At 41.2% G+C, this 27825-nt stretch overlaps 2 protein-coding genes and 1 pseudogene across 2 annotated transcripts in view; all 3 read right to left on the bottom strand.

Moving 5' to 3' along the window:
- Window positions 1–27825, bottom strand: part of BEND6 (BEN domain containing 6) — a 59502-nt gene that overhangs the window by 11933 nt on the left and 19744 nt on the right. The window contains exons 2-6 of the mRNA XM_040249213.1: window positions 27117–27318; window positions 19644–19821; window positions 6122–6342; window positions 4444–4636; window positions 2445–2581 (exon numbers count right to left, since the gene is read on the bottom strand). Of these exons, the coding sequence (XP_040105147.1) occupies window positions 2454–2581; window positions 4444–4636; window positions 6122–6342; window positions 19644–19821; window positions 27117–27236 (840 nt within the window). The 5' untranslated portion in view covers window positions 27237–27318 and the 3' untranslated portion in view covers window positions 2445–2453. The remainder of the gene's footprint in view (window positions 1–2444; window positions 2582–4443; window positions 4637–6121; window positions 6343–19643; window positions 19822–27116; window positions 27319–27825) is intronic.
- Window positions 24739–25608, bottom strand: LOC120870235 (ER membrane protein complex subunit 5-like). The gene is made up of 2 exons (XM_040249872.1): window positions 25566–25608; window positions 24739–25207 (listed from the first exon to the last, which is right to left on the bottom strand). Exons 1-2 carry the CDS (start codon window positions 25606–25608, stop codon window positions 24786–24788), a joined length of 465 nt encoding a protein of 154 aa, XP_040105806.1. The 3' UTR covers window positions 24739–24785.
- LOC120869885 lies at window positions 26106–26646 on the bottom strand (annotated as a pseudogene).

Genomic DNA, 27825 nt, shown 5'->3' with positions numbered 1-27825 from the left:
ATTGGCAACATGAAGCTCTAGGCAGAGTGAGAGCTGCAGAAAAGTCACAGAAGTGAGGAGTGGACTCAAAGTGGCAGGATGGGTTTAGCTCTTATTCTTACAAAGATGAGTCTGAGCTGGGAAATGGTTGTCTTCTCAAATCCAAGCTGGGGGCCACTGGGAGCTCAGTCCTGCATGGGGGGCACAGTCTACCAGAGCCCCGGTAGGACTGCTGGGTTTCCTGGATATATTGGAATTCATAGAAATCTACATGGTTTTGCAGTATCTACAGCTTTTACTGCAGTAATGGGAGAACAATGATTTTTCCAAAGAATACTTTTGAAGGCACGGTGAGGAGGAGTATGGTTTGCCTGAATAAATGCAGTCACTTTAGGTTCCTACTCGTTAAATGAGCAAGAAGAGAAAAGTGTAGCAGTGTTCCACTAGGTGGTGCTGTACCTGACTCATTCATCAGGCGCAGCTGAATCAGGTCTTCTGTGACCCTGTCTTTCCCAGTGTTTTCCCAGTCTTTTCTAGGTCCTTTTGAAATAATTGGATTGAGCCTATACTTCAAATGAAACGTATCTGCCAATTAAACAAAAATCCCATTCTACTGTTTATCTCTACTTCTGATTCAAAATATATGCATTTCTATTCCAAGCATCTTGGCACCCAAGCTCAGGTGCACAGGCACCAGAGTTTCCTGCATTCATAACAAAAGATTTCTTCTTCCTTTCAGTTTCAATTAATGTCATCATCGGGGGATTTTATGACTGGCAAGTGCAAGCAAAACTGATAGAAAAACGTCTTAACTTTAATTTCTTCAATATTCTGTTGTTATCAGATATGAGTTTCATGCCTACCCTCAGCAGGAAGAAGTTAGGATATGAAAATGCTTTGCAGAGCTCTGAGACACAATTATGTGCTCCAAAAGAGAGCCCTATGACTTGGCGGTCTGGTAACATGACCCATAGATGGGGAACTTGGCCATGATACGACTGAGTAGCCTCATGTCAAAAAAGAAGTCCATATGTTGAATATCCTGGGATTAACCATAATGAAAAGAATATGAAAAAGAATATATATATGTGAATCACTTTGCTTTACAGTAGAAATTAACATTGTAAATCAACTGTACTTCAATAAAATAAATTTTTTTTAAACCCAAGAAGTTCCAAGGGCTCTTTTAAGCAATCAGCTCTTAACTGGGTGGTTGTGAGATTCACCATCTATGGAAATTTTTAATCCCTGAGGGAGAAAAAGGATACCAGTATCTTTACCTTTTATAAATTCTTCAGGTAGGTCTGCCCAGCATGTATGAGCCAAGGGAAAAAATTTCCCTGCAGCTGTCATAAGTGGGTTTTTTGGTCATTTTGTTTTGTTATAGGAAGAGAGACTATTGTTGACCCTCAGCAGAGGTAGCCTTCAGTGTATAGCAAGATAGTAAGGGACCCTCCAGAAGGATGAGGTGGTAGTCACTGATGGATGGGGGAAATCACTGTATTACCCTCATATCCACATCCATGTAAAACACAGTCAGAAGAAAAAGACAAATGACATGGTCTCAAGGTGACGAAGGTCTCAAGGTCTCAGGCAGAGAGCAGGCAGAGTGGAAGCCAAAGGCAGAAGTAAAGAAAGTGGAAGGAAAAGCAGCCTTCACTTGCTTATCATATACCTCTGTTTAAAAGTTATTAAAAGCATAACAGTGCACGTGTGTCATGCATTTTCCGTCAAAATCATGAAGAGGAAGAGTGAGGTCAGGCGAAAAGGCCAAGACTTTCAGTTAGTGAAGCAAACACAATTCCACATCACAGTGGAAGGCCTAGGGCAAGGCCTGATCATAAAGTGAATTTCCTTTAGAACTCACTAAAAACAAATCGTTCTTCCTTTGAGTATTTTAATACAAATATACTGGTGAAAATTCTTATTGAACAAATACAAACTGTAACAACTGACTGAAAGATTTAAAGACCCTGGGAAGCAGGCTGGGCTGGTAGAGGAGACCCTCAACCAGCGGTTTATTCTCTATTCAGCGTTGTAAGTGCAGCCCCAGTGATGGACCTCAAGGACCTCCCCAGGGTCTGTACCCACCTTACTTCTCCTGGCTCCCTTCTAGCTCCACCCATAGTTAAGATGTGAAGAAAAAGAAAACTTCCTCAGTGAAATGCACTTGGGAAACGCTATACACAATATGCCCTTCTGAGAGATTTCTGCTGCACCCGGGCATATTTAAAGGGCATCAGAATATTTGAGAGGCTCTGGGAGAGGAGAATCTGTGTTCCTGACCCAGCATTTCCCAAGTTTCCATCCCCTTCCCTGTCTGTCCTTCACCCCAGAAACACTCATCAGCTTCACACAGCCAACTGGTCTCCTCCAGCAGAGTGTTTGGGAAAGGCTGCCTCACGGGTACAGGTACTGCATCTTCTCGCCACACTGAAAGGATTACAAAGATTGACAAGGCTTACCAAGAAGTTCTACTTAATATCCTGAGAGTTCAGAGTTTTGCTTAAATTTGGCTTCTTGGTACAGTTGTTTAGCTTTTGCCCTATCATTCTCCTGATTGACACGTCGTCTGTGTTGGGAAATAATTGCTTTGTGATTCCTGTAACAACAACAACAGAACACAGAAAAACACTTTATCAGATGGGAGTAGAGTCACAAAAACAAAGAACAAATCAGTGGTTACCAGTGGGGAGTGGAGGAGTAGGGGAGGGGCGATGATGGGCTGGGAGGATAAGAGGTACAATGATTATGCATAAAGTAAGTTATATGGGCTTCCCTTGTGGCTCAGCTGGTAAAGAATCTGCCTCCAATGCAGGAGACCCTGCTTTGAATCCTGAGTCAGGAAGATCCCCTGGAGAAGGGATAGGCTATCCACTGCAGTATTCTTGGGCTGCCCTGGTGGTTCAGCTGGTAAAGAATCCGCCCGAAATGCGGGAGACCTGAGCTCAATCCCTGAATTGGGAAGATTCCCTGGAGAGGAGATAGGCTATCCACTCCAGCATTTTGGCTTGGAGAAAACAATCCATGAGGTTGCAAAGTCTGAAATGGCTGAGTAACTTTCTCTTTCACGTTCATTGTACAACCTGGGAAATAGAGCCAATATTTTATAATAACTGTAAATAGAGTATAAACATTAAAAACTGTGAAACACTATATTGCTTGTGTGCATGCTCAGTCACTGAGCTGTGTCCAACTCTTTTTTTACCCCATGGACTATAGCCGGCCAGGCTCCTCTGTCCATAGGATTCTCCAGGCAAAAACACTGGAGTGGGTTGCCAGTGGGAGATCTTTCCCACCCAGGGACTGAACCCACACCTTCTGTGTTCCCTGCATTGGCAGGTGGAGTCTTTACCACTGAGCCACCTGGGAAGCCCCAAAATTCTATACTGTACACCTGTAATTTATACTTGCGGGCCTTTGCATATTAAGATATGAACTGAGATAAAACACCAAGCACCACACATTATAATTTTTGCCTCCATTTTGGAAAAGCAGCCCAAACACCCATGAGATATTGAAACAGACTATATAGGCAGATTTTCCAAAACAAAGCAAGAGATAACTAGTTCTATATCATAAACTGAGAACATATGTATGAGTCTTCCTATGGTATCACCCAGCTTTACCCTTGTTGCTTGTTCTGCTTACCACGTGCCCTTGACCCAAAATGCTAAGAATTTATTTTTACCCATTCCCAGCATCAGCTGAAACAAGCAGATTCTGACTGACTATTTTCCAACTAAGAAATGAAGTACTATCAAAATACAGAGAGCTGGGATTCTGTGAGTACTTAAAATTGTTACTTGATAACCTAGATTATTATTTTAAGGAGATTAACTTAAAAACTGTAGGTAGGATGGTTACATTAACCTTCATTTTTCTGAATAAAAGATAAGGGATATTTCTAACCAAAATAAGAAAAAGAATACAAGATATGAACAGTTACTAAAATTTTGTTGGAGTGAATTTTGAAACTTTACTCTTCTAAAGCTATGAATTGTATGAATTCAAATTTTTCAGTGATATAGAATTCATTTTTATTTTAATAACCACTTAAAAATTTTAAACTAATTAATTTGGGGCCGTGCTGGGTTCTTGTTGCTGCTCATTGGCTTTCTCTAGTCATGGCGGCGCACAGTGTCTTTCTCAGTAGTTGTGGTGCTTGGGCTTAGATAGTCCTCAACATGTGGGATCTTCCTGGACCAGGGATTGAACCTGTGTCCTCTGCATTGGCAGGCAGATTCTTAACCACTGGACCACCAAGGAAGTCCCATTAACCACTTTTCATGTAAGGCTGGTCCACAAAATTCACCATGTATCATAAGAGGTTTCGGCTACCCTGAGATATTTCTCTCATAGAAAAATAAATTTGAAGAAAAAAAGGTAATGAAAGAACAGCTAAATGTTGAATGGTAAACTGATTTCAGATTCGTGTGAGACGATATCATGCAATCACATCACCTATAATTTCTTGGACTTCATTCTGGTTCAGAGCTGGTTTCACGGCCTTGTCCCTTGAAGTAGAGGACTTTGCCCCCGTCAGGCTGTGTGTGGCCATGTATTCATTTGTGTAAAGCACTTGCATTAAATCATTAATGAACTTCTGAGGCTTGCTCTTGTTGCAACGTGCAATCTGCCATTTTTCAATCTTGAACTAAAAAATTAAAAATGATAATTGAAATAACTGAAAAAGGAAAGGAGTATCTGAAGAAATATATTATTCATTGAATTAATACAGAGCAGAAAACAAAATCAACATTCTTTAAGGTGATGCCCATATATTTAATATATATTTATATATATATATCAGGGGTTAGAGTTAGATGTTATTTTTGAGATAGATTCCCAATATTTATGAGGTATTTGTTCCGGAGTGTATTCGAATTCTTGTCTTGTAATCTGCATTTGGTGCTTTAAGGATTATTCCACCCTCAACCGTTCCTACTAAACAGAATAATGGCCCACGGACGTCATCCCTGAAACCTGTGAATGTGTTACCTTACATGGGAAAACCAACTTTGCAGGAGTCAATAAAGGACCTTGAGATGGGGAAAGTTGGAGAGCATGCTGGGTTATTCAGAAAGGCTCAATCTAATTACGAGACATTTTTAAATTTTACCTTTTTTACACTTAAAATTCATGTACTTTATTGCAAGTAGGAATATATATTTACATACACACATACATATATAGTTTTATGTGTATAAATATATACACACACTTAGTGTCTGGTACATAGTAAGCACACACACTAAGTGTTTAATAATAATAAAGAAAACAGGCTAACATCTATTGAGGGCTTACGTGAGCCCTCTGAACACAGACGAGTGGGCAAGAAAGAAGACACAGAGGAAGGAGGGACCGGAAGAGTGAGAGGGGTTTGCCTGCTCTGACTGGCTTTGAAGACGGTGGAAGAAGACCACGAATCAGGGCGTGTGGGGACATCCTTCAGTTTACAGCTGGCGAGAAAACAGGGAGCTCAGCCGTGGCGCCACAAGAAGCTGAATTCCAGAACCCACAGGGCAGGAAAGAGCCTTCCCCTGAGCCTCTAGAAAGGAAACAACTAGCCAGCACCTTGGGTTTATAGCATTTGAGTTTGTGATATCATAAATCACTCAGTTTGTGGGATCCTGTTACATCGCAGGAGGAAACTGGTACACTAAGGTTCAAGTATTCTGAAGGCTAGATGGTGAGCATTTATAGTTATTACTTGCTCTTGAAGGCATATTTTCCCAGGCTGATTCTAACAAACTTGTATTTTTAGCTTCTGTTTCTTGATTAAGAGAAATTGGTAGAGAAGACAAAGAATTGTGTTCAGCCAGCATGTACAGGCTGAAATTCACCTGGTCTCAATAATACAGTTTTATAATCTTTAATGCATAGTTGTCCTTTTCTCACTGGTTTAAGAATTTTCTAGTTTAATAACTTCATCATTGTTCACCATTCATTTTCTAAACTGCATATTTGCTTCACAGATATTAGATTTACTGTAAAAAAAATTGTTTTGTGTCATCAGAATATTATGATTGACCTAAAATTCCATAAAGTGATCTGATAAGACAATGACTATGTCGTTCTGTGATTTTCATTTTGCCTGTAACTGCACCCCAGAGAAAGATGGAATAGTCTCCCCGCTGACCTGTTTCTCATCCGTCTGATGGTCTTCCTCAGCCTTCAGGGAGATGGGTGAACCGGAATCAGAGTTAGAATTACTGCACGTAGAAGCAAAGGAATCTGGTGAGGAGTTATTCGCTGCTCTCCAGAGGTTGGACGCAGATGTGGACAGGGTTCCTCCACCCTTGAGCACTGCCTCTGCCATACCGACCAGTTCTTCAAACTGAGTGACGGCCTGCGGTAACACTAAAATGGCGAGAACAATGTTTTTTATTGTGTGTCTATGCATAAAAGTATATAGAACAAACTGTTAACACTTGCTACATCCGGAAAATAAACATGGTAAGAACAGTGATTGGAGCACATTTACTTTTTATTATTCAATAATTTCATAATTGCTGAATAATAGTAGATCACTGTTAAATCATTTGGTTGTTGTATCCAAATATATATGCATTACTTTGTAACTAAAAAAATGCTTTTAGAAGTTGATTCTTTTTCTAATTGCTAATGGTATTACTTGAAGGTGCTTAATCTCTTGTTTGGAGACATTACTGATTGCATCCCCTTCCATCAGGACAGTTTAAGTGATAAGATTAAATAAATCGGTTTCTCACTAAATCTTCTATAATCTTAGTGTATGATTTGCCGGGGAGTCAAATGACATCAAATTATTAAAAATGTATGGCCACAATTCAAATATATGTGTTCACATATAACAGATGGATTTTGGTAGTCAACTTGAATGTTCTCTTTGTTCCTTTTTTAAAATGGAAACTTACACATTCATAGGTTTCATGCCTCCATGTAAAATGGTCTTCTCTGTTGTTATATCTAGTTTGTTTCCTAAGGACAAATAACACTTTGTTGGAGTTGGAAGACACTTTGAACCCTGTCTAATTCAACTCCTCACTCTGTGGTTGGGGGTAATGCCTGGTAGAAAGGCGAAAAGACTGGAACTTTTTTGTATTTTTCTAAGCATATTATTGCGGAGAAGGCAATGGCACCCCACTCCAGTACTCTTGCCTGGAAAATCCCACGGACGGAGAAGCCTGGTAGGCTGCAGTCCATGGGGTCGCTGAGAGTTGGACGCGACTCAGTGACTTCACTTTCATTTTTCACTTTCATGCACTGGAGAAGGAAATGGCAACCCACTCCAGTGTTCTTGCTTGGAGAATCCCAGGGACGGCGGAGCCTGGTGGGCTGCCGTCTCTGGGGTCGCACAGAGTCGGACATGACTGAAGCAACTTAGCATCAGGTGTCTTAGCAGACTTGGCCATCTAGAAGACAGTGCACTTAACTTTGTGGTTTGGGTAACTCAAGGTGCATGCAAAGAAATGAAAAATTGCAGTTGTTAAGACCACTGAGGAGAGGCAAGTAGCCTCTCCTCTAAGGGAAGGGGCACAGAGGGCTTCTCTGGGGCAGTCAGGAGTTACCTGAGAGCTGCAGGCTGAGCAGAATTAAATACCTGGAGGTCATTAGGAGCATAGGAAACATAAAAACACAAGTTCTGTATTTAAGGAACTGCAAGAAGGCCTAAGCTAGACTGTAAGGAGAAAAAGGGAATTTCATATAAAGTGCGTTTTAGAAAACATTCACTGTTTTTTCTAATAATGAAAACTGTACATGTTCATCAGATGTCCTTCTTGCCAATTCTATTTCTTGTCTTTGTCGTATGTTTTCTTTTGTATAATTAGGACTGTGCTACATCCACAGCATTGTATCATGGTTCTTTTTTTTTTTCCAACTAAGACCATACATTAAATATTTTACCTATTTTATTAAATCTTGGAAAATTTGACCTTTTGAGGTATAATTTGCTTAGCATCAAAGGCAAGATCTTACGTGAAGTCTGAACAGGATATAAGTAGGTATAGGGGGATGAGTTTGACAAAAGGATAAACCCAATTAGCACACACTAATATGCTCATAGAATGTTTCTGTTGCCCAGAAAGTTGCCTCATGTTCTTTCCAAATTAATTCCTGGACTCACCTCAAAAGAAACGACTAATGTGACTTCTTTACCTGTTCTAGAATTCCATGTAAATGGATACAAGTGGTATATTCTCCTTTTTTTGGTCTGATTCTTGTTCTGCATAATGTTTTGAGATTCATTCATGTTGTGTCAGTTATTCATTTTTTTTAGGAGGATGAATATTATTTATTTTTTATTGAATTATACTTTATTTATTTATTTATTGAAGTATAGTTGATTGGCTTGAGAGTTCCTTGGACTGCAAGGAGATCAAGCCAGTCAATCTTAAAGGAAATCAACCCTGAATATTCAATGGAAGGACTGATGCTAAAGCTGAAGCTCCAATACTTTGGCCACCTTATGTGAAGAGCCAACTCATTGGAAATGACCTTGATGCTGGGAAAGATTGAGGGCAAAAAGAAGAGAGGGCAACAGAGGATGAGATGGTTGGATAGCATTACCAACTAAATGGGCATGAATTTGAGCAAATTCCAGGAGACAGTGAAGGACAGGGAAGCCTGGCATGCTGCAGTCTATGGGGTCACAAAGAGTTGGACACGACTTGGTAGCTGAGCAACATCAACAAATAGTTGATTTACTATGTTTCAGGTATATAGCAAAGTGATTCAGTTATATATATATGCACACACACATACATACATATATATTCATTCTTTTCCAATTAAACATACACTTTAAGGATTTCCTACTATTTCAAGGTATTGATTCCTGTAATTTATTTAAATGCTCCTTTTTTTCCTTCTTGTAATTTAAGTTGCTTCAATTTTTCTTGATTATAGACAACATTTATGAAACATTTGCCAGAGACATCTATATATATATCTCTGATCATATCGATAACTACAAATTCCTGAAAGCATAACAATAGGCTCAGAGGTATGAATGTTTCCAAGACTCAGTCAATATTGTTGAATGGCTCTCCAGAATCTTCCAACTTACATGCCCACTAGTAAGGTACGAAGTCAGCCATGTCACTGCACTATCAACAAGAGATGTTCATTATTAACAATGATCTTCACTATTTTGATAGCTAAAATTTTAGAATAGACTTGTGGACATGATGAGGGGAGAGGGTGAGATGTATGGAAAGAGTAACATGGAAACTTACATTACCATATGTAAAATAGATAGCCAACAGGAATTTGCTGTATGGCTCAGAGAACTCAAACAGGGGCTCTGTATCAACCTAGAGGGGTGGGATGGAGAGGTAGATGGGAGGCAGCTTCAAAAGGGAGGGGATATATGTATCAGTTCAGTTCAGTTCAGTCGCTCAGTCGTGTCCGACTCTTTGCGACCCCATGACCTGCAGCACGCCAGGCCTCCCTGTCCATCACCATCTCCCGGAGTTCACTCAGACTCACGTCCATCGAGTCCGTGATGCCATCCAGCTGTGTCATCCTCTGTCATCCCCTTCTCCTCCTGCCCCCAATCCCTCCCAGCATCAGAGTGTTTTCCAATGAGTCAACTCTTCGCATGAGGTGGCCAAAGTACTGGAGTTTCAGCTTTAGCATCATTCCTTCCAAAGGAATCCCAGGGCTGATCTCCTTCAGAATGGACTGGTTGGATCTCCTTGCAGTCCAAGGGACTCTCAAGAGTCTTCTCCAACACCACACTTCAAAAGCATCAATTCTTCAGCGCTCAGCCTTCTTCACAGTCCAACTCTCACATCCATACATGACCACTGGAAAAACCATAGCCTTGACTAAACGGACCTTAGTCGGCAAGGTAATGTCTCTGCTTTTGAATATACTATCTAGGTTGGTCATAACTTTCCTTCCAAGGAGTAACCTATGGCTGATTCGTGTTGAGGTTTGACAGAAAACAACAAAACTCTGTAAAGCAATTATCCTTCAATAAAAAATTAATTAATTAAAAAATTTTAGTATAACTTAAATTGCAATTATTTTATTATTGTGAAGTTAAATATTTATTGATTGATTATTTGAACTTATCCTATGAGATAGCTATTAGACCAAGGAATGTTAGTACTTTTTCTATTTTATAATATGCTAGACGGCTTTTGTAAAGTGCTTATAGGAGTGCCTACTGCACTATAAGCAGAATGTATTAGCTTTGCTTTTATTATTAATTTCCTTCGGTCTTAAGCACTTTAATCTTTAATTTGTCATCAGTTACAATTATTTTTCTTGGAGTGTTTATTTTGATTTTAGTATGTTTTATAAGCAGACACATATTTTAAGTTTTTATTTTAGTTAAAAGTAGTAGTCTTTTCCCTAACATACTATTTATTTGTTTAGAAAGCCATTCAGATCAGTTAAATATTCACTCGCATATTTCATACAGTCTAAACATCTTTCCACAAGTAAGCTTTCTTTCTCCCTGTTATATATTTTTTCTAACCTTTAATGGAAATGTTTAAACACACATACACAAAATAATAAACTCTCATGTCCTCCATGCCCCAGTTCCAACTCATGGCCAACCTTATTACACCTGTACCTCCATCCACTTTCTCCTCACCTGCAAAATTACTTCAAGCAAATCATAGCCATCATTTCATTTTATCTGTAAATATTTTCGTGTATATCACCGAAGGTCAGAAATTAAAAAAAACATATATATATATATATATATATAACCATATAACCATAACACCACTGTTACAACCAGAAATACTTAGCAATAGTTTTTGAATATCATTAAAAAACAAACTAGCAAATGATCGGATTTCTCCTTGTTGTTTTCAGCTTGTTTGAATCAGAATCCAAATAAAGTCCACATACTACAATTCGCTGGGCTTCCAAGGCGGTACAGTGGTAAAGAATCTGCCTGCCCATGCAGCAGACGCAGCAGGCAGAAGCTGGCTCTCTAGGTCAGAAGGATCCCCTGGAGTAGGAAATGCAACCCACTCCAGTATGCTTGCCTGGAGTATTCCAGGGCTAGAGGAGCCTGGAGGGCTACATTCCTTGGTGTTGCACAGTTGGACACAGCTAAGCACACACGCTGATACAATCCATTGCTGTCTCTTACAAACTATGCTTTTCCTTTCCCTCTTCTAGTTTTTCCCTTGTGATTTAGAGTTGTTTTTCATTGTTGTTCAGTCGCTCAGTTGTATCTGACTCTTTGCCACCACGTGGACTGCAGCACACCAGGCTGTTAGTCGAAGAAACTGAGTCCTTCGACCTGTAGGGTTTCCCACAGTCTGGATTTTGCTGACCGCACCCTTAAGAGAGTGTTTCACATATTCTTTTGTTCCTTGTACTTGGTGTAAATTGGTAGTTAGATCTAATGCCCCCCAGCAAAGGGCATTGAATGCATGATAACCTTTTGTTGTAATATTAGCAGTCAATGGTTTTTCCAGTAGTCGTGTATGGACGTGAGAGTTGGACTGTGAAGAAAGCTGAGAGCTGAAGAACTGATGTGTTTGAACTGTGGTGTTGGAGAAGACTCTTGAGAGTATCTTGGACTGCAAGGAGATCCAACCAGTCCATTCTAAAGGAGATCTGTCTTGGGATTTCTTTGGAAGGAATGATGCTAAAGCTGAAACTCCAGTACTTTGGCCGCCTCATGCGAAGAGTTGACTCACTGGAAAAGACTCTGAAGCTGGGAGGGATTGGGGGCAGGAGGAGAAGGAGACAACAAAGGATGAGATGGCTGGATGGCATCACCGACTCGGTGGTGATGAACTCCGGGAGTTCGTGATGGACAGGGTGGCCTGGCGTGCTGCGATTCATGGGGTCGCAAAGAGTCGGATACGACTGAGCAACTGAACTGAACTGAACTGAATGATCACTGCCTAGATTCATTAAATTACAAAGGGTTATGAAATGGTGATATCCTAATTCTTTTCTTCTTCATTTAGCTAAAATTCTTCCAAGGGAAACTTTCTCTCATCAACTATTTGGTTACCCTGAGGTTAATTTCTATAATAATGGCAGGATAAGCACTTGATTTTTCAATCTATATTTGCCAGTTTTCAAAACAATGAGTTGGTTCTTTCAGATGGTCATTAAGTTTTCTCTCTTTTGAATGAACTCATGCATGTAAACACACATGAAAACCAATTGCCACAGTCATTATTATTGATGCTTCAATGATAATTTTTGGCCAGTAGGAACCTCTTCCAGTTGACGTGTTCACATGGTCTTTGCTGACCTCCTTCTTTCCCAATAGGACAATATTTTCATCTGCATTTCCCTTCAACGCTCCGGACAAGGCTCATCTTGTCCATTTCCTGGGCAAGTTCTGGAATCAGCTGTTTCTCCAGGGAGCCCCAGCTCCTTTTAGTGGGAAACAGTATTTCGAGACCATAACCCAGGTGCTAGAAGTGCTCTTTGCTATTGGTTTCTTGTTTCTAGGCCTCTTCAGTGAATATTATTAGAAAATAATGCATTATTAATTTTCAAAAATAAAATTCATCTTGTGTTGAAACTCATTCAAATTCAGAACATGAAGTTTTAATTTAAACTGTACGGTTATGTTTTTAGTATGCCATATGGTGTGAAACGAGAGCCTAACTTAAACCTGCCCCTCCCCCAACACTGGAATGTCAGTTTGCCCAGCATCGTTTGTTGAATAATTCATCCTTATCCTAAACGGCTTGCAGGACTCACTACGTAGTAAATTGCCAGGCTCACTATGAAATGAAAATGCAGGACTCCTTGTTCAAAGCTTCTTCAGAATTTGAATCTGATGACAGCAACACCTCTAACAAGCCAGCCTCTGCTCTGAATGCTTTCCATGTCACCCAGGGCAGTCCTTTGATCATTTCCATTTATCTCACACTCAGCTACACAGCTAGTAGGTGGCAGAGCCAGGGTTTGAACCCAGATGGCTTGATCCCTTTAAACCATGCCCGTGTGCCCTAGTGGCTCTGGGACATTTCTTCTCTATGTGGAACGTATTATCTGGGAATGTGTGTTCTGTTCCATTGATCTGCTGCCTCCTGTCCTAGCAAGTTGCTTGGAATTATCAGAACCACATGGTTTCATGTTTCAGAATATTCTTACTTGGTTTTGCCTATTAATTCTTTCAGGTTAACTTTAGAATAATTATTGTCAAATTATCCCAAAGATAAAACCCGAAAACAAAGCAATTATTGACATTTTGACTGGGATTCCATTCCATTTTGACTGGGATGCCATTGAACTGGCATCTTCTCATCTATGAATTTGAGGTCTTTCTATTCAGATTTTGTATTTTGTTTGTTTATCTGTGGCCACATGGAGTCTTTGTTGCTGCATGCGGGCTTTCTCTAGTCGTGGAGGGCGGGAGCTCCTCTCCAGCTGTGGTGTGTGGGCTCCTCTTGTTGCCGAGCGTAGGTTCTGGACTGCAGGCTCGTTAACTGTGGCGCACCAGCCTTGTTGTCCCGAGGTATGCGGGATCTTCCCAGTCCAGGGATCGAACCTGCGTCCACTGCATTAGCAGGAGGCTTCTTGACCACGGGGCCATCAGGGAAGTGCAGATTTGTGTATTTCTCTGTTGAGGTTTTGATTTCCCATCATAGATCCTACACATTCTATGCCCAGGTGCTCAGCTGTGTCTGACTCTCTGTGACCCTATAGACTGTAGCCGTCCAGGCTCCTCTGTCCATGGGATTTCCCAGGCAAGAATACTGGAGCAGGTTGCCACTTCCTCCTCCAGGGATCTTCATCTTCCCAACCTAGGGACTGAAGCTGTGCCTCCTGTGTCCCCTGCGTCTCCTGCCGTGGCAGGAGGACTCTTTACCACTGAGCCACCGGGGAGGCCAGCACATTTCTTGTTAGGGTAGCTAGTAGATATTTTATAGCTATTTGTAATTAATATGTGTAGGTTTTTTTATTTCTTAGGGACATAACCAGCAGTTTCTGATCTTTAAGAAAATTGCTGATAAAAAATGGTAGCTGTTAGATTTGGGGTACCTATTATGTTCTAGCATTTATTTTTTAAATACAATAAGGCTTATAGTGAAAAACAGGAGTCCTCTGCCCTACTGCTGGGAGAAGGCAATGGCGCCCCACTCCAGTACTCTTGCCTGGAAAATCCCATGGATGGAGGAGCCTGGGAGGCTGCAGTCCATGGGGTCGCTAAGAGTCGGGCACGACTGAGGGACTTCACTTTCACTTTTCACTTTCATGCACTGGAGGAAGAAATGGCAACCCACTCCAGTGTTCTTGCCTGGAGAATCCCAGGGACGGGGGAGCTTGATGGGTTGCCATCTCTGGGGTCTCCCAGAGTCAGACACAACTGAAGCGACTCAGCAGCAGCAGCAGCCCTACTGCCACCACTCTGGATTACCTAGTGCTTTAGAGGGAGAATTTCTAATTCATTTACCTGTTTCTCTGGTCATTACCATTACAGTCTTTAATAATAACAAAAAGCACAACCAACTACTCTTTTATTTTTTTCAGATTCATACAATTGTTTACTGACTTTTGACTATGTCATCCCTCAGTTTCACATTTCTCTCAGTCCTCTCTCTCCTGGAACCCCCTCCACCTCTGAACCAGCTGCTTCCGGCCCACTGTGGAGCTGTTCCCCTGGAGTATCCCCTCACTATTAGTCTGGGGCTGCTCTCTGTCCCTCTCCTGAACTGGACTACCATTTTCAGATTGACTTTCTAGATTCACTCTCTCATTTAGAGGAACACACCCTCCCTTAATTTTTGAAAAAGGAAGCATAGGAAGAACACTGAGCCGTTGTAAGTGTGGCAGTATCATTATTCTGCCCTCACACTTGGTTGATGGTTTCACTGGGTATAGAAGTCTAGGTTTAAATCATTTCTCCTCAGAATGTTAAAGGCATTGCTCCATTGCCTTGGAACTTCCAGTGTGGCTGGTGAAAAGTCCAGCATCATCTGACCCCCATGTCTTAGCAGGGAACACGCTTGCTCCCTCTGAAAGCTTCTGGATCTTCCCGTCCTGGTATTATGAAACTTCATATTATTGTGCCTTAAATAAGCCTTTTTGCTTTTGGTGGCATCTTTTAGTCTAGAATTTTATGTCTTTCAGTTCTAGAAGTTTACTGTATTTATTTTTAAGATAATTTCTCCCTTTTTTCTCGCCTCTCTATCAGGACCTCTTTTCTTTGGATGTTTGACCTCCTGGACTCATTCTCTGTTTTTCCTAATCTCTTTTATTTCCCTTTCCTTAGTCTCCTTGTTGTGATATCTATAAGACTTTCTTAACTTTCACTTCCAGACATTTTACTGATGTCTTTGACTGTTCCTTCCTTAAACAGCCTTGTTTCACGGAGCCTCCCTCTGCTCCCTGCATTTTCTCTGTTTCCTGTGACCTCACTTTCCCCTTTGTTTCTGTCTCTGCATTACATGTTAGAGGAGTTCCCCCAGTGATCACACCCCTTCCCTCAACTGTGCCCAGTGTCCCTGAGTTCACGGCTTTGGATCAACCTCTCCTAAGAGAGCACACCCGTCCTTTGCTGTGGGAAGGGTGGAAGTTGCCAGCTGCACAGGAAAAATGTGAGACTTTGGGTCCTAAAGGGTTTTGAGGAAGTTTTTCAATGACTCCTCCAGTTTTCACACTATCAAGACTAACATAATCCCTTTCTCAAGCACAATTCTAAGCCTTCTGTAGTTCTCGGCTGTGATGTGGCTTATTTCCTTTGACTTCCTCTTCTTCAGTTCTCTGCCTGTACCTCCCCCACTCCATCACAGACACCAAGCTTTCAGATTTCTCCAGATGGACTCAGTTACCACTCATCCATCTGCTCTCAGCTTCTCAAATTCTATCGGCCTCTTTTATCTGCTGTGGTCTCCTTTTGAGTTTTCTTGGTCCTTGTGGTTTTATGCATTTTAAGTTTCTTTTTCATAGGATTTCAAGAAAAGAGGGAGATTCACCCATTTAACTGAAGGTTTGTTAAAAATCAGAAACAAAGGGAGACCAGCCTTGAAAATTCCCCAAGCAGACAAAACCAGTTAATCACACAAACAGGCTTAATTTAGCTTGTTTTGCAAGACTTAACTTGTCCTGGGCCATTTCTTGTTTTCATCTCTGAAAAATCATAAACAAAACTTGAACTGCTTCCCAAGGTTGATATCAGGCAACCACTGACCAATTCCCTGCCATCAGAAAAAATTCTAATATTATAACCAATATTATAAAGAAGTGTAAACAGTCACTGCTTTCTCATTATACAAGCTGCTTTATAAAAGTATACCCCTGAGCCTCATTCCATATTCTGATTTGAGTGCTCCTGATTAGCAAACTGTCTTTTTGATGTGAGCACAATAAACTTTTAATGATTACTCCCTCAGTGATCCATTGGTTTTACTTTGCCTATGTCTGAAACTTTGACAGCTTTCTGCTATATTTAAATGAACCTCGGCAAAACTTGATTGAGTTTTCCTTTACTGAAAGCTCTTTAGTTAATAGAGTTGAGTTTTCAGCTGAGGCATTATTTTTCCTGGGTATATATTCACTCTTTACACGTAGTAACAATTTAATAGCATTCTGTACAGAAGAGATATCACTTCTTTCCTTCTCTATCTTACTGTGCTGGTTAGTTGTGGTCCACAAGATCTGTTTCAAATGTTTAACATGTGCACACAGAGCCCACACATCTGCCATCCTGAACGTCTAGAATGGCATATATGTTCTGCCAGATTTCTTAGTTAGTAGGCTTTATAGACAGAAAAACTGATTCTTAGTTCAAAGAATACCGCTGAGCAAAAGATGACTAACCACCGTGCACTCTTCTCTCAGATCCCTTTCTTACTTGGATTATACATGAAATTTCAACTTTTTGATATTGTCCTACTTCCCAACTATAGATTCACAAGGAGACCTACTATGACCCACATTATTTTAAAACACACACGCTCTCTCTCAAATCCCCATCCTCCTTGACCACCTATTTTTTTCCATAGCTTTTTCCACTAGCTAACATATTATGTAATTTATTTAATCACTATTTTTCATGATCTTGATCGCTTGCCTCACTGGAATGTGAGTTTCACGAGAGCAGGGATCTTTTGCTATTTTGTTCACTGGGTTTTCCTAGGTACTTAAAGCAGTGCCTGATATATAGAGGACTTTATAAATACTGGTTGAATGAAGAAATGCATGCATGAATACTGCACTGGCAGTTGGCAGTTCCTGACTCTTCCTCTTTGCCTGAAGTCCAGCCAATAGCCAATTTTACTTTGGTTTCCAGGAGTACATTCCAGTGTGTGAACATGTGGGGGGCAGACAATATTAAATGTGGAATAGAGGATAGAGAGTTCTAAATACCAAAGAGGAAGCAAAGCAAGGGAGGGGGATAAAAAATGTTGTGAGGGAAGAGAGGCTGATAGTTTAAATGGAGAGAGTAAGTCAGGGCAAAAATGAATTTAGAGTGAAGTCTTGAAGTATGTGGGGGTGCAAACCACATGGATATCTGGGGGAGGAACATCCCAGGCCAAGGAGAAAGTTGATACAGAGACCCTGAAGTCAGATCACCTCTGATGTATTCAGAGGGAAGACAAGCGGTCCAGGGTGGGTTGAATCACAAAGAAGGAGGGGGAGAGAATAGAAAACAAGGCCAGAAAGGTAGGTGGTGGGGAGGTGCCTGGATCATGTAAGGACTCTAGGTCATAAAACTGACCTTGGTTCTTCCCCCTGTGAGGTGGACATGCACCAAAGAGTTTTCAGAGAGGAACGGCATGAGCTGGCCTCCAAGGAGCAGGGTTGTAACTGCTGCGTATTGAGAGGGGACTGCACAGGACCATGAGCAAAAGTGCAAGACCAGGGAGAAAGTCGCCGTGATAGCCGGGGGAGAGATGCTGGTGATCTGGACTAGTCTAAACCAGAGATATTCTCAAGGGGAAGTTGGTAGGATTTGCCAAGAGACTGAGTGTAGGATGTAAAAGAACTATACTTCAAGTGATGTTTGACTTGAGAAACTTTAACTAGGCAGTTAGCATTAACCAAGACAAGGAAGAAGGAAATACAGGAGCAGGTGGAGGGGAAGGCTGGGCACATGGTCGGGACAGGCAGACCTGAGATACCTGCCAGTCATGTAAGACGGTGAGTCGGGGGCAGTCCCGGCCAGAGGTACGTCTGAGAATCACAGTTACTGTTGAATTTAACACCATAGAATTGGACATGAGCCCCTGTGGAATGCACGCAGACAGAAAAGAAAGGAGTCCAAAGGCTGAGCCTGGGCATCCTTAGAGATTTGGAGGGTAAAATGATGAAATGAGGCAGACACACAGCCTGGGGTGGAAAGCTCAGCAGCGCAGGAGGAAACAGGTGTCCTCGAAGCCAAGGGAGGAGGGGTAGCCAAGGTGTCAAAAGTAGCAGGCACTTAATGGGACCCTTCAGAAAGGACCTCTGGGGTCAGCAATATGGAATATTGTGGGCTGAACTGTGCATCCCCAAAAAAGAGATGCTGAAGTCTAACCTCCAAAATCTCAGAGTGTGACCCTATTTGGAAATAAGGTCTTACAGATGTAATCAAGTTAAAATGAGGTAGGCCTTAATCTAAAATGACTGACATCCTTATAAAAGGAAAACTGCAAAAACCTCACCAGGAAAAACCATCAGTTATAAAAAGGCAATATTTAAGATGTAAAAAATAAAGAGAGAATAGCTTGTTGGTGGAATAAATATCTTATTTCCATTCACACGTCCCCGTTTCTACTTAAAACTAAGAAGCCTTCAACTTAACCAATAACTGTAAGAAGGCATCTGAGCCATCCCACTGTGTCGATCTAGCTCACGACATTGTTCCGTCTCCTGCCATTTCTGCCTCCCAGAATACTGCAAGATCGTCCTCTTTATTTCCATGGCCACAGCCCTATGCGAGGCTGCCATCCTGCTAGTATGAGGACTGGAACACCTTTCAGAGTGGTTCTTCCCCACTTTCCTTTCTGTGCTCCTTGCACTCATTCTGTACACAGCAGCCAGAGGGATGTATTTTCAAAATACACTATGTGTTTGCTGTTTTATGTTGGAAAGAATGCTTTCCAACACAGAATATAATTCAGCTGTACAAATAGTGCATGATGCTGAACTACAAGTGGAAAACATAATTAAAACAATAAACACTTAAACATAGTATGTTAATAGGTTCTGCCAGAAAGCATTATACCAGGAGAGTTTTAATTTTCTTGGGCCTATCTTTCTCCTTCGTACGTCTTCAATGGAATGGGATTATTTTCTACTCCTCCCAACTCTAAAGCTGAAATTTAATATATGGAATCTTTAATTTCAGTGATTCTATAAGGGATCACCACAGGCCCCATTTTCTAGTGATTCATTAGCAGAGGGGAACGAGATAAGCACATCGTGAACACATTGACGTATCTCTTGTCTAACTGTTCTTTTCTGTCTGGGCCTATATTAAACGCTCAGTAAATATTTGTTGGACATTATTAAATGAATACAACATTTGGTAATTTTTAGGAATAATCTAAAATTTTCTAGGCAATAAACTGAGGATTTGATAGAGTGTATCCATGTTAAATTGTGTAATCATAGATTTTCTTAAAATGTAGTTTTTAAGTTTTTCTCTAAGGCACTGATTTTTTCATTCTTGACAACTGATTTAAATACTTTCCACTCATCAAGTATTTTTCTTTTTATCCAAAAATGTTAATTTTCTCCAGGTTTACCTTGCAGCATGACCAAAGACTGTCGAAGGCGGCTGTTTTCTTTCCGGATGTTTGTTAGTTTTTGTTTCAGCCTTTTTATTTTTGTGCACAATTCCTCCTTTGACAGTTCTGCTAGAGGCTCTTCATCCTCACTGGAGCTTTCACCAGGCAGAAAGGCATTTCCCGAATATGGGTCTCTCTAAAATACAAGGCAGGCACAACAAAAGCATCAAGGCAGCTTTGTGGTTTATCCTGTGTTCTGGATGCTGCTGGGACTTAATCAGACCTACAGGCTCCTGCTCTCCCAGGAGGGAGCTGGGTCCTTGCAAGCAATCTAGCCTCAGTCTGGTCCTCCACCGTGCAGGGGAGCTCAGAGTAGGGGAGGACATCAAAGCTTCACACACACGTCTTTCTCAAAACAGTCATCAGGATTCTGACTTTCAGCTTAATGTCAGTGAAAAACACAAAGTAGAAAAATAGAATAACAGAGCACAAACAACCAGACTGCTATTCAGATCTTCATAACTCACCCACATCCTCCATTTTTCTCCTATTGCCTCATCCTCAGCCTCTCTGTTGAGACTAAGCCATGAGGCCAATTTGGGGGTTTATTCCACCAGAGAAAGGAGAGAGATTTATCCAGAACAAAGCATTGATGTTTACCTTTTAGTTTAAAAGATATTTTTTGAGCACAGCAGGACAACAGTCTGAAATGTGTACACTTGAGCTGTTAAACCTAGGCTGTGTAGAGAAAGAGAAAAATGTTCTCAAATTATAAAGCTTATCTTTATATTTATATAAATCTAAATCTGGGAAATTACAACAGAATAGAATTTATAAAGGTCGAAACCTAGAAGCTTGGAGTATGTTTATAAAAATAAACTTCAAAGGAGATGAGCTGGAGGCACGTGTACGATTGAAACTGACACAGCACTGTCAATCAGCTATACTACAATACATTTTATAGAGAGAGATAAAGGCATGGCATCAAGGAAGTTCCTGCTGAACGGGAGGGGAAGAGACTTCCTGGGGCCGGGTTGAGGAGCAAGAGGGATTAGGGACAAGAAAGACAGAAACATTCGTGTCTGCTCTTCCTGCCCTGCCCTTTGTGGGAATGGAGGTGGATCACTGGGGTCAGGGTAGATGCCAGAAACATCCAGATGAATGAAGGCAATCTAGGCAGCAGGGTCGGCTCCGGGCTTCTCAGAGCATCATAAATGCCTTAAATGGGCTCCCTGTCCAGCAACATCAGGGCAACACAGTGTCTTTCTGAGCCCCAGATCAGAAATGGCCAAAAGGGGCGTGTGGCGAAATGAACCAGAGACAGTGTCCAGACCCCTCGGAGATCAGGCAAAGCAGCTGGAGAATCCGAATGGTCCCCGTGTCCCGGTCAGGAACTGGCTAAGTGCTGGGGGAACAGGGGAACAGAGAGGCTACAGAGTGACAGAACCTTACAGAAGATGGCAGTGGGTTCCAGCACGGCAAACATCAGTAGACAGTGCCAACAGGACCCCCGGGGGGGCTGGAGGGACCCCTGTGCCTCAGCAGTCACGGTACTGGACACCCAGGAACCACAAAGAAGACTCGAGCCTGGGTGGAAGAGCAGCCGCCCCTCCGCAGACGCTGCATGACGTAGAAGACTCCTCAAAACTTGAATCATTTCTTAGAAAAAAACAGGAAGCGGAGGAGGGTGAGAGTCTAGTCTCACTGAGACTTAAATCATACCAATATCTCAAAGGGACTTTTAAACCCCGGAACACTCTGACTGTAATTCACTGTCAATGGACAAGTTCAAATTTCCCATCCTCCCACTTCCTTGTCAAGCAGGGAAGGAGAATTGAAAGCCAGGTAGGATCAGTTATAGGAAATACAATTTCGTTTTTGTATGATTAGTAATGTATACATTTAACCTCACTCCTTATTTTACAAATATACAAATCTATATATGTGTATATATTTCATTATTCCATATATGTATGTGACATATATAATATATATACTGGTAATGAAAGTGACTATTGTCCTATGTGGGCAAGTAGTTAATGTATTCACAGTAGATATATAAATTTTAAATTAAAAGATGATAGATTTGGTTAAATAGAAATGAAATATTTTTGAAAAAAACTGAAGGATGCCTATTGAGATCGTAATTCTATGCAGAGCAATTGGAAAAAAAGCAGAATACATGATCTAGTTCTTGCAGCAATTTCATACGAGAGAAATAAAATCAACCTAAAGCGAATCCATTTGTAAACATCATTGGAAGACAAAGTTAATAGACAATAGATTTAGCTGCTGCTGCTGCTAAGCCGCTTCAGTCGTGTCCGACTCTGTGCGACCCATCCAGGGCAGCCTACCAGGCTCCTCCATCCCTGGGATTCTCCAGGCAAGAACTCTGGAGTGGGTTGCCATTTCCTCTCCAATGTATGAAAGTGAAAAGTGAAAGTGAAGTCGCTCAGTCGTGTCTGACTCTTTGCGACCCCACGGATTGTAGCCCACCAGGCTCCTCCGTCCATGGGATTTTCCAGGCAAGAGTACAGGAGTGGGGTGCCATTGCCTTCTCCATGATAGATCTAGAGAAGATATCTAAAACCTACAACAGATAAGGTATGTGTACCAATCAACAAGAAGAGAACAGGAATCCCTGCAGAATATGTGAAGAAACCCAGCAGAAAGTATAAAAACTCAGTAGAGGTAGGGGCAGTGACGGAGACTGCTGGCTATCTCCAGGCTTTTGTTCTCCCACTCCTCTACATATAACTGTAGGTTTTTAGCTCAGCAGGTGGGTGTCAGCTAGATTACATTTTCCAGACTCCTGGGCATCTCAGTGTGGCTTTGTGACTAAGCTTCCGCCAATCAACAGGAGTAGAAACCATGTGTACCACCACTGGGTCATGACCTCTGGAGGAACGGGCATGTTTTGTCCTGCCTCAATTCTCCTTTTTCTACTGGCAAAGAGAGAGGCATGAGGGTAGGTGCTGAAGCAGCCACCTTGACCCAGATGCCAAGGCTGTGTGTTCAGGAAGGTAGATATAGAAGATAAGGGGGATTCTCAACATTGTGGAGCTGCCATAGCAACCAGGACTCTGCTTCCTGTTGTGTGAAAGGGAAATAAACTATCTTTATACACCACTGTGACGTTTGGGTCTTTGTTACAGCTTTTGCAACATGCATCCTAATGTAGATTTTGTAAACTAGAAGCCAGATACCCAAAAAGTGGCATATGTTTCAATTACTTAGAGGTCAGGCTGTGAGCAAAATGAGCACAGGTATAGCATGTTGGAAGGTCATTGACTCTTGTTAGGCCTCAGTGATGACACAGTTGATAACACGGTCACCTGCAATGCCTTGGGAGGCCGACCATGTGCTTATTGAGCCTGGAAAGAGAATGTCTGTGTGCATCAGTGACTTCCTGTCAGTGCTAGCTGGCTTGCAGAAACGGAAGACTTTCTTCATCCATTGACACTGAGAATGCAGCAAGTGATCTAAACTGAGTCCAATAATGTTAAATCTTCAAGGCTTGAAAAAGAAATGATGTCTATATCTAAATTGCAGGAGGTAAGCCTGTGACCTCAAGGCTTTCTCAAGAGCTTTCTCTTTAAGTGCTCCTTGCCAGACACTGAAATCCATCCCAAAAGTAAACCTTGGCTTCAGAGTGTTACCTTCAAGGCTTTAGTTTCCCATGGGAATTAACCCACTGCCAAAAGTTGGAGAGAAAAGAGGCTGGGCAGCCATAATAAAAGAGGAGAGTTTTCAGGCTTATTTAGGACCAAATAAGATTTGTGGCCGTAGTTACTTGAAAGGAAATCAAATAGAAAGAGTTTGATCAGCTGTTAAAGCTTTTGAGAGACACAAATTGCAAAAGAAACCATAACACTGGCCGGCTAGAGCAGGTGAACTGTTTTATCCTCAAGGAACCTCTGGACCCCCATACCTGCACTAGCAAATTGAAACAAGATATCATTTTCTCCCCTCAATTACCAAATATATGCAATAAGGACATAAATGCTGTGTGTTGGCTGCTACTGCTGGTACGGCTGCTAAGTCGCTTCCGTCGTGTCCGACTCTGTGTGACTCCAGAGACAGCAGCCCATCAGGCTCCCCCATCCCTGGGATTCTCCAGGCAAGAACACTGGAGTGGGTTGCCATTTCCTTCTCCAATGCATGAAAGTGAAAAGCGAAAGTGAAGACTCTCAGTCGTGTCCGACTCTTAGCGACCCCATGGACTGCAGCCCACCAGGCTCCTCCATCCATGGGATTTTCCAAGCAAGAGTACTGGAGTGGGGTGCCATTGCCTTTTCCAACTAATTTACTAATTTAGTATGCAATAAAATAACAGAGGCTTTGAATAAGTTAAACTGGCTAGTAACAACTAATCCGTTTTCTTCAGTGATCACTGTTCTTCTACATAGGCAGGATAATTAATTCACGGATGGTCTTTCTGGTCTATCTTCAACTATTCTCACACTACATAATCAATTAGGGACACCTTTTTACAGATATATGAAGAGAACACAGGTAGCTTTATGTAAGTTGAGTTTGTTAAATCTATTTGTTATGACAGGGAATTTCTGACACAAAAATTGCTCACTGCACACTGAACCCCAGAGAAGTGATGAAACAAGACAACTGATGTTAGGAGGTATATGGGAGTGGGGTAGGGTGAGAAGTCATGGATAAATTAAAAACTGGCAAGTATCTGCTGAAGCAGAGCCGCTTTTTAGGGGGCATAAGAAAAACTGATAAGTCACCATTTTGGTCTCTTTAGAGAAATCCATTTGTTGTTAAGAACTTAAGACCATTTACTACCATTCATGCTGCAAAATGCACCAGTCACACTATTTCCAAAAGGATCCTAAAAACTGTAGTGCAAAAGGAATCTAAGAAAATAAATAATTACAAAACCATCAATATTTATCAAAGAAATGTGCTCAAAACAGTGACTTTTACAAAAAATGTGAATTTGTTTTAAATGAAAAAAGAATTCTGTCTATGAAAGATCAAAGACTCATTTCACAGATAACTTATACTGCATTAATGACTTGATTAACAATTAATTAGGTCTAAGCGATCAATATAAATACTGATGGGGGAGTGTTCTGTATCCCAGACTCCAATATTCCAGCTTTGTGTCCTGTCCTGTTATTATAATTTGTAAAAATCTTAACGACACAGTGATTCAAGTTTTCGTAACTTCAATGATGTGTTAGAGGACAATGCATCTTGATTTGAAGAATTTATTGTATCTGAAGGCCGGAACAGTACTTGACCACTATGATTAAATATATAAAATGATGAGTGATTCCTTAGTGTGTCAAATATCTTATTTTTTAGTTCTGAAGTGGCATCCATGTCTTTAAACTCCCCTGCAATATGAACTATACCATAACAGGTAACTGCAAAGGCCAGAAGTGTCTGAAGAACTATATCTATTGGCAGTGATTCATCTTCCTTTTCTGTTAATTGCATATAAGAACGATGCTGCGCAGTGGAAAAGGCTGCACGGGCTAGGGCAAAGAGGCCGACGCCCACCAGCCCCTTCCATAGCGGGGAAGCACAGACACGGCACCCCTGAGGCGCTGCTGCTGGGCATGTGGATCAACGCACACCTTCTGGAAAGTAATTTCACTGTCACATGAAAGCAATTATCCCGGAGACATTCTCACGCTGTTTCTTAAAAGGACACGTATATGGACATTTACTTTGTCATTGTTTGTAGTACTAAGACGCTGGAGGAAATCTAAGTCTTCATCATTGGAGGAAAGCACATGTGAAATGATGAATGCTATGCTTTGTTAGACACAATGAATCATGTATAATAGCAGTATAGGCAGACGTTAAAAGAGCACTGACTGAAAAAGCAGAAACAGATTGAGGTGTCTATTATGATACCAGCATGCTACTAAGTGATGTGCAAGATGATGGAGCCATAACGTACAGTACAGCGTGATCTGTGGAAAGAAGACTGGAAACAAGCCATATCCATGCTAGGGGCCTGGATAAGTAAAGAAAGGGTACATACGCTCAGGGGGTGCTGATGTACAGAAGAGAAAGTTCTTTATGCACTAATAGAAAGATCTACAAAATATGCTAAATAAAAAAAGCAAAGTACAAAGCAGCCTGTCTAGTAAGTTACTCTTTGTGCAGAAGAGGGGATAAGAATATCTACATTCAATTTGCTCTGTTTTAACAAAGAAACACTGGGATGATAAACAAGAAAGCCAAACATGTGGTTCTCTGTGATGGGGGTTGGGGGGTGGGGAACAGGATGGGTAGGAGATGTTTTACACACACACACACACACACACACACACAATATATATATATATACACACACATATAATATGATATATATATAATGATCATACTATATATTATATATATATACTATATACTATATATATACTATATAATTCTTAGCCTTTTGATTTTTTAATTACCCAAAGGTGCTTCATGTAATTTTTATTTTATTTTAAAAATCTAAAATTTTATATTGGAGTATAGTTGATTAACAGTATTTCATTAATTTCAGGTGAAAAAGGCTTCATTTTAAATTTACGTTCCTGACTCTGTGCTTGTGCCTCCAACACTTTTACAAGGATTTTCTGTCCCTCTATAAGGAAAGAATGTGTAATCCAGTCACGGACACACTTGGCAGACACGGACCCACCATATGCCCAGCTGAGATGTTTCATTTCAGAAAACCTCGTAAGATCTTTTGGTCTCACACAGCCAACTTCTCAAAGTCAGCCTGGGCACATTCAACACATGGATTTTGGTACTTCCCCAAACTTCTGGGTTTAAAGGTAAACAATTCTATTGCCAGGGGTTCAAGTCAGTCTAGCTTTGTCAGAGGCTGTGCTGTAGGGCAGCCTAGGACGGACATGTGCCACATGCTGGACCATTCTCGATGCCTCTAGACACCATTCCCAGGGGCTAAAAAATATTCTAAACCATAAGAAAAATTAAAAATATATGCACATAAACACTTCATGCATTACAAAGACACACAAAAAGGCACAGAATAAACACATGGATAGTTTGTCGAAAGTGTAGGAGGAGAATATGAGTAGGGAACTCAGATCAGAAAGGAATAAATGAATGAATACAAACAAGAAAGGGGCCCTGACTACAAATAGCAGTCAAAAAAGAAAAGCCGCCAGTAAATTTTAGAAGAGGTGTTCCAATTTCTCCAGTGGTTTGAGGAAGAAAAACACATTTTTGATGGTTTGCGAATCTTTAATATACCAGGATATCAAGGAAAGTTTGAACAATGCAGAATTGGCTACACTTCAATAGAAGTACGTAAGATGGCTTTTGAGTATGTTTCTAATTCAACTTGTTCAATAATAAAAAGATAACATGAAATTTTATTCCTTCAGTTGAATAAAGAATTAAAGGGAAGAATAAATTGAGATAAGAGGAGGAAATGCAGCAATAAATTGAGAAAGGAATTGTGGAGTCGCGGTGGACCCCCAGCAGCAGCACACCCACCTGGGCTTTGTCTGGGTCACTGTTCACATTCTCTGAGTCCATCGGCTCCGTCCTTTTCCTCTTTCCTTTTCTGAGAGCCTGGGCATCAGTGGTTTCCTCTGTTTGAAAGATCTTCTGCATTTTTCTTAGTTACCAAAGGTTTTGTGAAATTGTGGGAGGAGGGAAAGCCCATGAGATGGGGATACTCTGTTAATATTTTGCCCTAAAATGAAAAACAAGAGAAAAACATGGTTTGAAAAGATCCATGCACCCCTGCATTTATTGCAGCACTGTTTACAACACCCAAGACATGGAAGCAACCTAAATGTCGTCAACAAAGGAATGGATAAAGGAGATATGGTACATATATACAACAGACTACTTCAGTTCAGTTCAGTTCAGTTCAGTTGCTCAGTTGTGTCCAACTCTTTGTGACCCCATGAATCGCAGCATGCCAGGCCTCCCTGTCCATCACCAACTCCTGGAGTTTACCCAGACTCATGTCCATCGAGTCAGTGAAGCCATCCAGCCATCTCATCCTCTGTCGTCCCCTTCTCCTCCTGCCCCCAATCCCTCCCAGCATCAGAGTCTTTTCCAATGAGTCAACTCTTCGCATGAGGTGGCCAAAGTACTGGAGTTTCAGCTTTAGCATCATTCCTTCCAAAGGAATCCCAGGGCTGATCTCCTTTAGAATGGACTGGTTGGATCTCCTTGCAGTCCAGGGGACTCT

Source organism: Oryx dammah, unplaced genomic scaffold (assembly GCF_014754425.2).
Source record: "Oryx dammah isolate SB20612 unplaced genomic scaffold, SCBI_Odam_1.1 HiC_scaffold_11, whole genome shotgun sequence".
Taxonomy (NCBI): Eukaryota; Metazoa; Chordata; class Mammalia; order Artiodactyla; family Bovidae; genus Oryx; species Oryx dammah.
Note: the sequence above shows the minus strand (reverse complement) of the source record. Positions and strands in the feature narration are given on the sequence as shown.